At 36.9% G+C, this 16,116-nt stretch overlaps 1 protein-coding gene across 3 annotated transcripts; it reads left to right on the top strand.

The window, feature by feature from the left end:
* The first annotated feature begins 656 nt into the window (after positions 1 to 656).
* col8a1a (collagen, type VIII, alpha 1a) lies at positions 657 to 14,325 on the top strand. Of its 3 annotated transcripts, none has more exons than XM_038299659.1 (3): positions 657 to 783; positions 9,667 to 9,970; positions 10,977 to 14,325. In XM_038299659.1, exons 2-3 carry the CDS (start codon positions 9,676 to 9,678, stop codon positions 12,911 to 12,913), a joined length of 2,232 nt encoding a protein of 743 aa, XP_038155587.1. In that variant the 5' UTR covers positions 657 to 783; positions 9,667 to 9,675; the 3' UTR covers positions 12,914 to 14,325. The 3 variants fall into 3 exon arrangements, with proteins under 3 accessions (XP_038155587.1, XP_038155588.1, XP_038155586.1); XM_038299660.1 differs by lacking the exon at positions 657 to 783 and adding an exon at positions 8,591 to 8,722; XM_038299658.1 differs by lacking the exon at positions 657 to 783 and adding an exon at positions 8,683 to 8,836.
* Positions 14,326 to 16,116: the final 1,791 nt, after the last annotated feature.

Genomic DNA, 16,116 nt, shown 5'->3' with positions numbered 1-16,116 from the left:
CTAATAATAAAATTAATATTTTTATATTACTAAAGTTGGCTTTCCTGAGTTCAACTGTCAAAAGTTTGGTTGAAGGCGCATAATTTTCTTTTAAATCACAGCAGGGCCACTGATGTCAGGGATGGAAAACCGAAGTATAATTCCTTGTTTGTTTTCCCAAACTTGCCTGTATAGTTGATTCTAATTCTGATTGATATTATTTTACTTTTAAACAAAACATTTAACTTTAATGATTTATTCATAACTTACAGGATGGCAATGTGAACATCTATATGTAAGATGTTTTATGGTGGATTGGAATTGAAATGATGAACAACAAACTTGCAGATGATGTTATTTCTGATTTGCAATTCTTCTGCTATGAGTTAGGGATTTTGATTCCACAGTTTTATTCAGTTTTTAATTTTGTTGCTATTCTAGACTTTTCCTCCACTGCACTGTGGTCCATTTATCACATAGTTGAGAAAAACTTATCTGTTATTTATCATTGTCATCCATTGTGGTACTTACCAGCTGAATGTGAACATGTTTGGTCAAATAAATTATAGTTCATCTTATTTTTGGGAATGATGTGTTTACTCGGGTCAAATCTATCTCTTCTCCTTTTCTCTCTCCATACTTCCCACCCACTCTGGTGACTCCACCCTGCAGCAGATAAAAGCTCTGTCCACAAGGTGAGGGTCTCTTATTGGCACTTCTGCCAGGAGGGATTTTCACAAGCTGGTGGTTTCACTGTTAGCGTGATTGCAGTGATTATTTCTCATAAACAGACTCCTCAAAAAGGTAAGCTCCTCACCCCAATGAGCTCTTATTGTTTAGTCTGATTTATAGGCCACATTTAATTGGACTGCATGAAGGCTTGCTTAATTTATATTAACTCTACATTCATTCCATTACAACTTTTAGACAAAATTGTACATTTTTTTTCTTGCCAAAATTAAGTTTATGTTATGCTGGAGGAATATTTGCCAACGTGTGAAGGTGAAATTGTATTGCTTCTGCATTTACTTCATCTATTTATAGAGGAATTATCAATTTTATATAGCTACATTTAGCTTTTCACAGCTTTTTGTTTCTATATTTATAAAATCTTTTTTAAACAATGGTTTCACATATTTCAAAAATGTGACAATTAGCTGTGCAGCATCGAGTCTCCACGTCATCATGCAGAGGCCTAAGCAGATCCTCTAACACAGGCTGGAGTCCTTCAAGCTGCTGCATGCAAATCCACAGCTATATGCATCCTTGCAGGTGTCAGATAGAAAGAGAGAGAGAAAGGCAGACTGTGCTTAAAGGCAAATATTAATTCAGTCCTTAATACATGCACATGTGTAGAAAATTGAAGCCAAACTGACAGATAAATGCAATGGGGGCGAGAGAAGCAGTTTGGTGAGAAGAGGCTGCAGAGCAAACAGCGCCTCTAGCCTGCAGGAGCTCTTTCCCTTCAATCTGATAAGCTGTATGAAGCTCTCTTTCTTTGGCATCAAGTTTCTTAATGGTCAAGGCTACATGATTTCGTCATTATATGGTTAGATTCAAACTGAGGAAAAGCACCAACTTAGGCTTGATATCGATTAAAACAGACTATTACCAAGGGATTGTGATTGTAAAAGTACATATCATGTGAGATCATGGTTCTGTGACACTTGGCTCCTGACTGGATGCTTAAATTTGAACTAAAACTAAAATAACATTTATAATTGTAATACTTTAACAGGATTTTAAGCTCTTAGGGATAAATGGCTCTTTAGACTGTAAAGGTGTCTGACCAACTGCAAAGAGAAATAGATGACGCTTTTAGTAGAAATAAAAATAAGATAAACCATCTCTAGTGTTCACTATATTAGACAACTTTTCAGGAACATCTCCTGCATAGATGATTGTTAGTAGTGCTAATACCAGCCTCTCCGTGGAAGTTGTCACCATATACAGTGCCGCCTTCTGGTCTCACTATGTCATTTATGAAATATTTCTTGGCTGAATTTAAACATACATTAAAAACTTTTCATAATATAATAGGACTTTTCAGTCCTATTATTTATTACTATTTTCTTGCACATATTAAAATAATTCATAACTTCAATTAGTAACTGATTTGACTGCATTCATTTTCTGTTTTATGTTAAGTGGAAAGAAACTGTAACTTTTTTCTGTGATACCTGATGATTTATTATAGCTGATTATGAAAGAATTAAATGTAGTCTTAGCCCACACCCTACAATGACTAAATTAATCTGTCCTGGTAATTTCATGTTAATTTTTTTTTCTTCATTCTTGACGATTACTTTGCCTCATTGCATTAAAGCCTAATGTTTGTGTTGATCCAAGGGTGTGAAACCACCTGCAGACAATAGGAGCTTATAGTATTTGGTGATATTTTTCAGCAGTTCATAAGCTTAAAAATGGACTGTGTGCTTATATAACATTGCAACTGCCACATTTATGTTATTCAGAAAACAACCACAGCACAAAAGGACCTAATGAATGCCATGAAGACCAAGACCGATGGCATGGAAAGGATGGGGGGTGAAAGATGGGTAAACACTTAGCTCATTTAGCTGCACAGCTGTGGCACTGTGTGTGTAGGAGCGGTCTTCCAATAGTACGTGCAGAGTGGTTGTTTGACTGAGAAAGTTTGCAATGTGACTTTGGAAGGTGTTAATTTTACAAGCTGCCTTGTGGTAAAAGCTGCGTTCAGGGAGGCAAGGGGCTGCAAACGTTTTTCCCATTCCACTGAGTAACCACAATCATAGGAAACTTGAGATTTAGTGCAAGTGCTCTGAGCTTTAAATCTGACAAATGGTTGTTGGAGTGGAGAGGAACTCAAGGTGATTTGTATGACATCTTTAAGGGGTAGTTTAGGATTTCTGGAGAGAATTTCTATTAAAATATTTGTAGGTTTTGATTTCTTGTGCTATGAATTGATGACATATCACTTGATGTTTTCATTTTGCATACTTCCAAATCAGTTGGTCCCAGATACTGAAGCTAAGATTGAACAAAATGGTAATTCATACAGGGTGGCTGTGTCTAAACATCTGCCCTAAACCCTAAATCCCTCAATCACTGTATAGAGTGGGGACTATATATAGTGGACTTTATAGTGAACTCTGTTAACTGACAATTGGGACAAATGAGCACTACTTTTCGCTCCCCGTTGGTCACGTAACTCCGCCTCCCCGCACGGTGCCTGCGCCATCTTTGTTATTTATCGCAGCTGTTGGGTATCAACAGCAGTAGGCGACAGCGGGCCGCTGTGACAACAAACCCCATGATGCTTTGCGAGGAGAACAAAGCATTCTGGGATATATCTACCCATCTAATGACCATAGATGATCACTACTTTTGAAGGTGCATTGGGGGAAATTTCAACTCCACTACTTTTTTAATCCACTAGACATTCTGACACCATCTAAAATGGCATAACACTATATACTGCCCTATATAGTGATTAGGGGAGACCTTCGGACACACACGAAATGACGTTAGAAGGTTGTGCAGCACCTGAGATTCCTGCGTGAAACACATGCTGAGAACAGAACATGTTTTAATTTCAGAGAGATTGAGTGAGAAAAGAATCACTGCAGTGTACAAATGCAAACATTAACATAAACTGCTTTTTTTTTTTTTTTTGCTTTTTGCAGTTGCTTAATTTTAAATCAATTAGTCACCCAGACCAGACAGCATGTTCCTTTATTGGTCTCTATTTTAATAAAGAGCATTACAGAAGACAGCTCCCTTCCCTTTTTCATTTCTGCTGTAAATAACCATCTAATTGCAATGTGGCAGGGATTTCAATATTCATAAAAAATCTTTACATACATTTCTGAGTTTTTTTTTTTTTTAGAAAACCACAGTTTGATTGAGACAGAGGCTAACAGCTAGTCTGAGAGGTTTTGTGCCCTGAAAAGACTTAAAATACTGCTAATTTATGCTAATTGTTAATGCTAATTTATGAAGGATTAAACCATTGTCAGGTTTACATTTGGTAGCTGCACAGAGGTAAAGCAGTGATGGTAGAAGATGGTGCAGCACTCTTCAAATATAAAACAGGCTACAGTAGAGTACCCAAAATTTTAACTCAAGTAAGAGTAGGAAGTAGTCATCTACGAAATCACACAAGTAAGAGTGAAAAAGCACTGTATAAAAATGGCAAATCAAGCACTAAATAATTGTTGGCTCATAACATCTGCGTTAATGTTTAAAATGACAAATGCTGGTATTTTTAAAGTAATAAATAAATAGATAAACTTTTCCTTTCTTATTTTTCTTCTTTATTTTTAAAATTTTTTTTCAACATAAACTTCAATCAATCTTTACAGTGGGTAATGCAAACATTTAAGGAAAATATAAAGAATGACAATATCTACAGTATACAGTAATTTTCACCTGATCTCTTAATAACTCAAGTTACTATTGGTGGGTAGACTAACCAGAAGTTTGTTTCTAGTAAGGGTAGCGGTACTACAACATAATTATTACTCAAATAAATAAAAAATAAAAAGACTTTGGTTAAGTACAACGACTACAAAATATTTTTCTAAAAGTTACTCAAGTTAATATACATGTGTAAATTATAACTAGGTACTACCCAACTCTGGAAACATGTTCTTAAAACTAAACACATGTCTATTCTTTTCAGTTAGAATAGTCATCAGACATATAAAAGTAAAGCAGCAGTTTTACTTTGGAGCTTTAATTAGGCATTTCATCTGATCGGAAACATTCAATTTTTTCCCCAAGGAAAATCATTTATGGCTAAAAACCTCCTAGATCAGTTTCCTGTGAAAATATGTGTATGTTTCTACATAATAGCTCACTGGAACCGTGCCAATGATATAAGGATTAGAAGTTTAGGAAAACCTCTATGGATTTTTTTAAGCAGTCTCTTATCTTTTGCAATATTCTAACACCATACTATCTGAAGATGCAGAGAGAGACCTTTCCCATTGTTTCCATTATTTTTAACCACACAGAATAGCTTGAACTCTCTCTGAAATTGGATTTTAACTTCTTTATATAGTTGAGGTAAATATTACTCTCAGGTAATAAATGCATGTGCTGTTGTACATACACCCACACACACACACACACACACACACACCCACACACACCCACCCACACACACACACACACACACACACACACACACACACACACACACACACACACACACACACACACACACACACACACACACACACACACACACACACACACACACACACAGACAAAGCACAGAATCAGTACCCTCAAAAAGTAGCATCTCTGTGCTTCTCTGAATTCCTAAAACATTGCCCTTTTCTGTTTCCAAACATTTGGAAGTGACAAACCTTGCACTCTTCTGACCTCCTCTGAAATCTGAAATGCTGGTAGATGAGAAGGTTTCCAAAGCAAAGAGTGGAAATGGAGGTTAAGCACAGAGACAGGGAAGGGAAAAAAAAGGGTTGATCCTGCTGAGCGCTGCAGATTTAAGAGAGCAAATTCACAGAAAACAAATAGACAGGCAGCAAAGTCTGTCACACAGTAGGACAGAGTTCCTGGAGACACATGGAAGCCTAGCTTAATATTTCCATCTTGTACTGATCTGAGGAATGTGCTTTTCAGGGAGAATTTTACGCTCCACCGTGCTTGCTGTGTTTACACGGCTGTCACATTTATCACTAGAGAACTGACACTCTCGGGGTGTAAAGCGTGTGCTTTTGAATGCAAGCATGTGTGTACACGATCAATAGAAAGCCAAGACAACAAACACAGATGGATTTCTAGGAGTGAGGAATCTTTCTGCTCCCATTCTTCCTCAGTATCTGTGACTCCGTGATAAAACCACGTTAAGCTTGTTTAATATCTGTTTATTTTTTTAAGATGTGTTCGTTATACATTCCACATATTAATCTGAAACGATTTTGTTTCAGCATCTTAAGGTATGATGGAAGTTATCTTTAAAATTATGAAGTTTTGATCATATGCAATTATTTTAACCCTCCTTCCAGAATATTGAAATATTTGGCCATTTTCAACCTTCATAAGCTAGCATCGCTCACCCTGGATTTCCCGCTTTGTGATATCATCACAGCCACAACCAAAATAGCCCGGATTCATATGCTTCTGCACAGCTGATGAACAAACCTAGCTTTGCTATGGAATCAGTCTAAAACAGAGATCTGTTTATTATTATTATTCGTAATATTAATCATTATCATTTATTTATTCAATCAATACAAATGTCAAAATATAAGTCTACTAATCCTAAAAATCTTTGCAATATGTCACACATAATATTAATCAGGGAGGAATAATATGATCGCTGGATTGCTTTTTGGAAAGAAACACTATTTTAACTATTAGATCGGTCACTCTATACTTCCAGGATAAACATAGTCACAAGGTCATAGATCCTAATGGGGCAGCCAAGCTCCAAATATTTTTGTTTTATGATATAAAGATCTTTCTTTAAATACTTTTTTGTGGTTGTTTTTACTTATCTTCCTTATTCAGTTCTGTCTATCCACTTAATGCGTTGGTATATCCATGTGACATTGAAAAAAAAAGTAGTCCTTTTATGACTCTCTACCTCTGCTTTTTAATACATGTTAATAGTAATAATAATTTTTAAGAAAAATATATTTGTGCAATATCAACACTGGGACCAAACTAACTTTATGATTAGAACATTCAACTTACCTATACCAATAAGCACCTTGATATAGGAACTACTTCATATCATTCTTAAATGTTAAAAACCATTCAGGATGTAAATTAAAACAAAAGTTTTCTTGTATCCTTTGCAATCACAATAAAGGTTCTTCATTTATGATATACACTCCCCTAAATTCTGCAGAGGAAATGGTTCAGGGAAACTAATAACAGTAATCATTTTTTGAAATGCTATTTTTTATTCTGATCACAAAATCCCTGCATTTCAGACAGATTGGGTTCACTTTGAAGCACTACTGTAGAGGGAAAGTCACTGCATGATTATGTTAACGTGTTGTTCCAGCAAAGAAGTGTGGTTACATCTTTAAAAGCCCACAACAAAACCTCCGGGCTTTTAAGCATATCTGTTAATCCCTAAACTCCATTAAATTAAATTAATAATTCATAATCCATTAAATTAGCTTAATAAACAAAAAAGATCAAATGATTAATAATACAAAGAGAGTGATATAAAATTGGCAAAGTAAAGATGAGATGGATAGAAAAAAAAGCTTAGATTTTGAGTTGGGTTGCCCTTTTTCTGGTTTAATGCACTGAAGTTATGCACAGGTGTTTTGTACTGGCTCTGAGTTTTTTTTCATCCCACTATAGTATATGTATGTAGTATGTATGTTTTATTTATTTTAACCCTATACTGCACGCATTATGATGAAACAACTAAAATAGCTCTAAAATAACTATAATTAAAAAAAAAAACCCTAAAATATCAGGAAACATCTTTTGGTATTTATAAATCACAAAATGTTTGTTGATTTTTCTTGTCAGTCAGCCAAGGTGCTTGACATCTGCATTAAAGAAATCCAACTACAAATCCAACAGGAGACAAATAGTTCATAACTTACATAATCTAGATCTTTTGTTTATCTACAACACAATTTGTCCAGTTTCCATCTGGACTGAACCAGATGGATAAAACAAATAGCTGACTGTGTTCAAGTCTCTCTACTAAACTTTCAACCAGCCTGCTGTCTTTAACAATGAATCATATTAGTATCTATGTTGGGGTCTAAAAATTGATATGAGCCAAAAGGGAAGTCACAAAGAACAATGAGTTTGAGAAAAAGCCAGCAATGAATGAAATTTTTCCCCCATTACTTTGCTACTAGAGTAGTAAAGCTGATAAAATAAACGTCGGTCATTCCTGCTGCTCTGAGTAAATTAGTATCAGTCCATTAAAAAGTAAGTTGAAAGAGGAGCGAATGAACAATCAGAGAGCTTTAGAAAGGTTTAGAAATACAGTAGCGAGTACTGTGGATGAGGTTCGAAACTTTAAAATCAGACGTCAAAGGAGGTTTGTGTGGAAAAGTTGATTAAAATTCCATCAGAACAATACATGTCACCATGTTCACTCCCTATTCCCTGTTTCATTCGAATTTTATATACACTTTTAGTAATTTGCAATCATTTCTTGCAATGTGTTGTTTAATTTTGCTGTTATCTGCATCTCCAGTAGAAATATTATAAATATATTTGCTAAGAAAAACATCAATGTGCTTAAAGCTTTTTGTACCTGCTGTATGTGAATAGAAACAGAAGCTGTTTTCTGAACCCAGTGATTAAAGTGCTGCAAAAATCTATCAGATTGTTTTCAATACTTTAAAATCATTTACAAGCACATAGACACACAAAGAGACCCTACAGTCTATTTAGCCAACATTTAGAAGGCTAGGTTAATTCAAAAAGATTCCAGAGTACATTTTTTGTTGGTTTTTCAAGTAATTCAAGTATGAAGTAGTATTTTCAAGTAATGTAGATTCTTCTGGTTAAAACCAACTTTCTACTGTCTACATTAGCTGATAATGAGATATTCTCCTACACTGAGCTGTTCTCAAGCTTCTGGTGATTTTGACATAGCTGTGTGACTGTCTGACATAGCCTTTGAAGGAATGATCCTACTCTTTGTGCTTTTAGAAGCCAGACATACCAGGGAGAGCAGAGCAATAATACTTTTAGTCAACAATATACCTTTCAACAAATTGGGACATATACCTCGTGGCTGGAAGTGGTGGGTTCCCTCACTAGGACAGTTGGTTGTTGGATTTAACTGGTTGGAAAAGACTGAGCTCCATTCTGTGAAGCAGGATTTGAATTTGACCTGTTTGCTTTAATGCAAAGTAGTGTGAGTAGACTTTTTTGCAAATTGTAACCTACTGTTCACCTGTCTACACTCCTGTCTTAAAATGGATGAAGCAGTCAGCTGCTAAGATTATATGGATTATATGTTGCTCCTGTAAGAATGATGTAAAAATCAGCTTTAGACAGTCAGTAAGGTAACATACCTCAGATACACATCAGAAAGGTCTTTCTTTCTTTCTTTCTTTCTTTCTTTCTTTCTTTCTTTCTTTCTTTCTTTCTTTCTTTCTTTCTTTCTTTCTTTCTTTCTTTCTTTCTTTCTTTCTTTCTTTCTTTCTTTCTTTCTTTCTTTCTTTCTTTCTTTCTTTCTTTCTTTCTTTCTTTCTTTCTTTCTTCGTGTGCAGTGTTAACTTTTTGAGGAATATGGAGCTCCGATTGTTTCTTGTGAACTTTACTATCCCCCTTGTGTAAACTACTCAGCAAACATATACATGCTTACATGTTTCTTACACGTTTTTGAGGTTGCAGTTAATTAAAATGAATACAGACGGAGAGACTGCTTTGCTTCTGGCCTCTCTTTAAATTTCAGTTGGCTACAACCTCCAGCAACAACTAACCAGGATTTATATCAAGTAAACCTTCAAAGTTTTTTTCTTCCTTTGTATTGCGTATTGCCTATTTATAACATTTTTGCAAACTCTAATATAAAATTTCTGACTACCATAGCAAGTAACATGTGTAGTTGTTATAAATGTCCAGGAGAGGGAGACAGAGTGCTGTTCTATGTAAGGACTGCAAATGATGGACAATCTTTTTACATAAATGTGTGATCAAGCAGCTCTTTCGTATCTAATTATGTTATTTCTTTCTTCACAGGCTTTAGCCATGCCTCGCCTTCTTGGCCCCCTCCTTACTGTTCTACTTCAGCTTTTTGTCTTCCCATGTGTGACTGATGGGGCTTACTACGGACACAAGCAACACCCTCAGCCATACCAGCCAATGCAGCACCTTCAACACATAAACATGGGAAATAGAGGTTTTCCTCAACAACAGTACATTGGCAAGGAAGTGCCCTACATGCAATATCCACACTATAGGAAGGAGCTGCCCCAGATGCCATTGCTTAAGGGCAAAGAAAATCCCCGTAAAGGGGGGAACTACAATGGTGGTAAAGAAAAAGGTTAGAAATCTTTCTGAACACACTACAAAATCAGTTATGTGCATATAGCCTACATGGAGAAATTTTTAAAAATTAAAACATATAAAAAGTATTAACTTACATTGCATATTTGTACAGAGTATAATATATTTTTGTTTTAGAGGTGAGGTTGAAACCCTTCTATGCTTACCCTAGTCAGCTTACTGATATGGCCACTGAGAGTTGATGTAGAATTATTAGGCTACAAATTTTTTAACAGATGTTAACTTAATAGTGACTAAGTCCCTTAATATTGTGTAAACCAACCCCTCATCTCTTTGTAAAAAGATCACCGCATGAGAGTTCCTCTTCATTGATAACTCAAGTAGATTCACAGTCAGTCACATAGTTGCTGTGTCTTCATAAAGGTGTTGTCATGCTTCATAAGAACAGAGAAATTAGTTCTCTCTTCTTGGCTGTTCTTGGAGTGTGTTGTTAACATGTGTTTGGGACAGAACCTTTGGTTGTATGGGGTCCAAGAAAAGATGTGTGATCAACCAGAAATGTGCTGTAGCTGTGGTTCTACATAGACTAAAGCTGCTATATGAGGAACCCTTAAAGGTTTTGAATAGTTTTGCATTTCATTTCTTGCTTTAAATATGAAATATCCTTGCTTGAAAGAACCCTTTTCTTCTTCTTGTCACCTCTGGAACAGATTTCTCTGTTCTTGTGATGTGTGTACATACTTTTAATCTAGGGATAGCAACCACAATCTAGAGAGAACACTTAGCATAGTCCAAAGTATAAAGATTATTTGGCACAAGACCCAGAACAACTCTGGACATCCTGATTGTTTATTCTCAGATTGGCCATAGGTGTTTTGGTCACATTAAAAGGCTTAACTATTCAATCATAATGAATTAATCATATTGAATTATACTATACTAACATGGTGCTCTTTCATGTAATCATTTCTAGTGTAAATATTTTTGCTGTATATTTTTTAGTATTTAATTTCTATATTTAACATCTGTACAACTGCTCACAGGTTTAACAATACCTAGTGCTGTGGAAGGAGTTCCTCAGGGAGAACAAGGCCCAGCTGGACCACCTGGACCTGTGGGACCTCCAGGACCTCCTGGACCTCCAGGGAATGGATTACCTGGCCCAGAGGGCCAACCTGGACCTCCAGGTCCACCAGGATTACCTGGAATGGGAAAACTAGGCTTGCCCGGACTGCCAGGAAAACCAGGTGTAAACGGTGAGCGTGGGCCTCAAGGGAAAATAGGACCAAGAGGGGAAGAGGGTCCTGATGGTCCACCAGGTCCACAGGGACCCCAAGGACCACCTGGGTTTCCTGGAATAGGTAAACCAGGGTTACAGGGATTACCGGGACAACCAGGTGTCAAAGGGGAACCGGGTCACAAAGGCCTGCCAGGTCTGCCGGGATTACCAGGACCAAAAGGAGACAAAGGGATGGGTCTGCCTGGACAGCCTGGTCACAAAGGACTTCCTGGGCCTCCTGGACCTGCTGGCCCAAGAGGGCTGCCAGGTCTTGGAAAACCAGGGTTAAATGGTTTACCTGGTCCACAAGGACCCCCAGGACATAAAGGATATCCTGGAGAAGCAGGCCCTCCCGGACCAGCTGGGGAAGGAGGGAAGCCTGGCCCACCAGGTCCACCTGGTCAAGGAAAGCCAGGTCAAAATGGTCTGCCTGGACAGCCAGGAAGGACAGGTGAGAAGGGCCTTCCAGGACCACCAGGTCTGCCAGGAAAGCCAGGTCTTCCAGGATTTGGCAAGCAAGGACTTCCAGGACCAAAAGGTGATAAAGGAATTGGTGCACCCGCAGGACCCCCAGGACCCAAAGGAGAAAAGGGTATTGGTGGAATACCTGGAATGCTTGGACTCCCTGGACCGAATGGTCCTCCAGGTCCTGCAGGACCAATTGGAGAACCTGGAAGTATAGGTGCACCTGGTCCTAAAGGAGATAGTGGAGATGAAGGACCAAGAGGGCGTGATGGGGCTAAGGGTGACCTTGGTCCTCAAGGACCACCTGGTAAGGATGGTCTACCTGGGGAACTTGGAGAACCAGGCCCAAGAGGTCCACCTGGATCAAGTGGTCCAAAAGGTGCGGATGGCCAGAAAGGTCTAGCTGGTATGCCTGGTCCCCCTGGAACTCCTGGTTTGAGAGGACATGCCGGATTACCTGGGGAAAGAGGTATTCAGGGACCTCAAGGAATCCCTGGAATAAATGGTGCAGTTGGACCCATTGGGCCTACTGGTCCCACAGGACCCAAAGGAGAAAGTGGTCCTCCTGGTCCACCAGGCATTGCAGACATTGGGAGTCCTGGCCTGCCTGGTCCTGTAGGAGCCCCAGGAAGAGAGGGACCGTCTGGACCCCCTGGACAACCAGGTCAACCTGGTCCACCTGGACCACCAGGACCACCCGGTGAACCCGTTTTTTCACCAGAAATGGCTGGAGTACTTTCTGAGATGGGTCCGGGACTAGATGGTGTTAAAGCTGGAAGTTATGATAAGAAGGGCAAATATGGTGGAGGCTGGGCTGAAGTAATGGGTTCCAGTGGCCTTGAAATGCCAGCATTTACTGCTGTAGCATCTACACCCTTTCCACCTGTGGGCAGCCCAGTTGTTTTTGATAAACTTTTGTACAATGGCCGCCAAAACTACAATCCCCAGACAGGAATTTTCACCTGTGACATTCCTGGCATTTATTACTTTGCCTACCACATTCACTGTAAGGGAGAAAATGTGTGGGTGGCTTTGATGAGAAACAGTGAGCCTGTGATGTATACCTATGATGAATATAAAAAGGGTTTCTTAGATCAAGCATCGGGAAGTGCAGTACTACCTCTTCAACCTGGGGACACTGTGTACATTCAGATGCCATCAGATCAGGCCTCTGGACTTTATGCTGGAGAGTATGTGCAGTCCTCCTTCTCTGGGTATTTGCTCTATCCAATGTAATACCCCATACTTCTGGAAGAGGGAGCAGATGCTTATTTTTGTGAAATAGTTGACCGTATATTAAATTAACTTAACTTAACTGGGCATTTTTTTAATGTTGAGTCAAAAATGATGCTATCATTAACAGAGGTTAAACTACAGTATTTTGTACTGTATTGTCTTAAAGTCATTCCAAATAGGTGACCTAAGACTTGTTTTCAATTTTGAGAGAGTTAAAAGAACCAAATAATTACAGCTTTATTTACTTCTAAGAAAATATCAACTGTCTCAAAACAATGCAATTGCTGTGACTTGTTATATGCTGACTGAAATACAGAAAGCTTTTGGAGTCTCATATCAACAGATAATAAGGCTCTCTGGTCACTACATTGTGCTACAGTAATGTCAAATTCAGCCTCACACAGTTTTCCAATTGGCCACTAACATCTTGACAGGAAAACGGTATCTATTTCTACACATATACATCGGGTCTTTTAAGGTATCAATGCTATAGAAAATATAAAATGGCCTCATGACAATGGCAGTACAGATCATATCACTATTTTGTAAGAATTGAGTTTTGAACGCTTTTTGTTTAGTTTGCAAATGTCTTAGTTTGGGAAAAAAACCAAAACTTGAGCATGGTAAATTTTAATAAGAAAATCATATGGGCCTACTTAATAAATTTTGAAAAGATGCGTGATAGAACTTCCTATGTTTTAAATAAATGTGTCCGTTTTTGTACTCCTGTGAAAAGCTGAAGACCAACATGACAAGCTTTTAAGAAATATTGACTACAAAAACACATGATACATGAAAAACAATATAATGTTATCCTTATTTTGAAGTGTTAATTGTTCATTTCTGAATCTGCTGCTGTGAAAAACAAATTAGTATACTTATTGATGCTCTGAACTATTAAGCCACTCTACATACTACATTAGATTAATTCAAAACATAAAAAAGGAAAATATGGTCACAAGCACCATACATTTATGCTGTCCTTGTTTGCTAGCATTTGCTACTGAGGTAAGGTACTTATTGTGTTGTTGTCAGGGATTACTTCAATAGAAAGTGCTTTTTAACTGTCAATCAGAAGACCCTTTTCTTCTGAGACACTTTAGTTGAACTAATTTATTTTGTCTAAATTCAATAAAATGAATGGTCATTTGTATTGCTTTTATTTAAGGGTTTTAATTGAAAAATTCACTGTTCAAAAGTGTTTTGCAGGACATGATTTCATATAAGAAGGATATCGTTTATGATCCATTTCCCATGTACTGAATGAATTATGATGTTAAAGTAAAAGAAGAAGAGCTTAAAGACGAGTAACCATGGTGACGATATTGTCTCTGTCATCAAAATGTTATTGTGTTAATGTTTAAAGTTTGCTATGAGTTTTTAAAAAAAATAAAGATTGTTAAGTAAAAAATTTATCTGAGATGTTCTTTTTTTTAAAGCTACAAGTGTTACATAAAGTATCAATGTAGTTGCTTATAGATATTGTTCAGTGAACCATGGGTAATATCAAAAGTAGTAGATTTTTCTGTTGGTGTACAGAAATAAAAGATGGCACTAAAAGTACTTTTCGTTCAATTTTTTTTCTATGCTGAACCCAAAATCACAACTGAAGTGCAAAGAATGAAGACAATATAAATATTATCCCGGACAAAAACAGCAAACTATTATTTAGATGTGTATTTAGATGTGTATTCACAGTTCTAGCGGTTGCTGTTGGGTAATGTACTGTCCTTCCAGGGTGCCACAAACTAGGTACACTATGCTCAATATAAACTTTTTTAGTCATAGCACCCAAAGTGTGATTTTGTGTGTTGCCTATCCCAGTCAGTGTGAAAAGACTCTCCATGTGATGCACTCTGTGAGAAATAAACACTAAAGTTGAGACTGAAGTATCATTAGGTATCAGAATATGCACTATATCATAGTGTTTATTCAGCACCTTTACTAATCTCTACCTCCAAATCTTTCTGATTAAAATGGGGGTTAGACCTCAATGACTAAAGTCCACAGAGATCCTATAAAACTACTTGGAAAATATTTATTATTTTCAGTATCTTTTCTATAATAGAATGCCTTCTAATTGACGGAGGCATAAGAGGCAAAGTTACTATCAAAGTTACAGTGCCTTACACCACCATAATTAATGTTTGATAATTAAGAGAGGTTTAAATGGGGTAATCTCAGAAAAAAAATTATTGAGAATGTTCTCAAAATTACTGTAGAACGTTTTTATATCTTAATTTAGCAGCTTTATCATCACAGTATTTCTTTGAAATAAAATACTGATGATCATTTTAATATCTTATTATTCTTAGTAATATATGTTTTTTTGTTTTTGCTGAGTAGACTTTTTAAGGGTGTTTTAGGGTTTTTTTAGGGCATGCACAAAAGAAGCATCATTGTCATGCATTTTTTCACATACAGCCCCCTTTGAGAAAAATTTCAATTTGTCAATAGGATCAACAAAAGGAAAAATAGCAAATAATAATAGAACAGACCTTTTTATAAAAACACCTCAGGAGATAGCATTAAAACAATTCTATATGCTTTTCCATAACAGGAACTTAATGTTGTTGAAATCTATGAACATGTTTATGACTGACTAACCAATTTAATATGATTCTGAGCCTTTTTAAAAGAATGATCATTGGAGCAACCATTCATATTCTCTCAAATAAAATACATTTTTGTGAAAAAGAAATGATTGTTATGGTGATTGAAAAAAAAAACAGCAAAGGACATCATACCAAAAAGGTTTGCATGTTTCCAGAAATATAATGTGAAGGGGAGCAGCATTCTGTGAAACACAATTGAACATCAAAAGTAAACTTAAACTATGTTTATATTAGAAGCCGTATGTTGTGGCCCAGCTTTTGATGACACAAATGAAGTGGAAATCAACAAAGGCCACAGATGAACCATGGACTAATTTTACCCAGGCAAATGAAAAAATGTTCCAGGTAAACTCCTTTAGTTTTCTCAGTTTTATTTCTCGTCAGACAAACAAGCAGAAAAAGACAAACATTTTCTCCATGTTTCTCTTGTGCTGGGTAAAAAAACCATAAGCCCACCCAGATTCATGCTGGTCCTACCATTGACAGCCTATTCGAAAAAATAATTCAGCCCAATTAATCATAACTAACAGAAAACAAAGGAACATGACTAAATAACCAAAAAAACATAATCTCATAACAGATTGTGCT

This window comes from Cyprinodon tularosa, unplaced genomic scaffold (assembly GCF_016077235.1).
Source record: "Cyprinodon tularosa strain WSP-4 unplaced genomic scaffold, ASM1607723v1 ctg432, whole genome shotgun sequence".
Classification (NCBI taxonomy): Eukaryota; Metazoa; Chordata; class Actinopteri; order Cyprinodontiformes; family Cyprinodontidae; genus Cyprinodon; species Cyprinodon tularosa.
The sequence above is the reverse complement of the archived record's forward strand: the minus strand, read 5'-3'. Positions and strand labels throughout refer to the sequence as shown.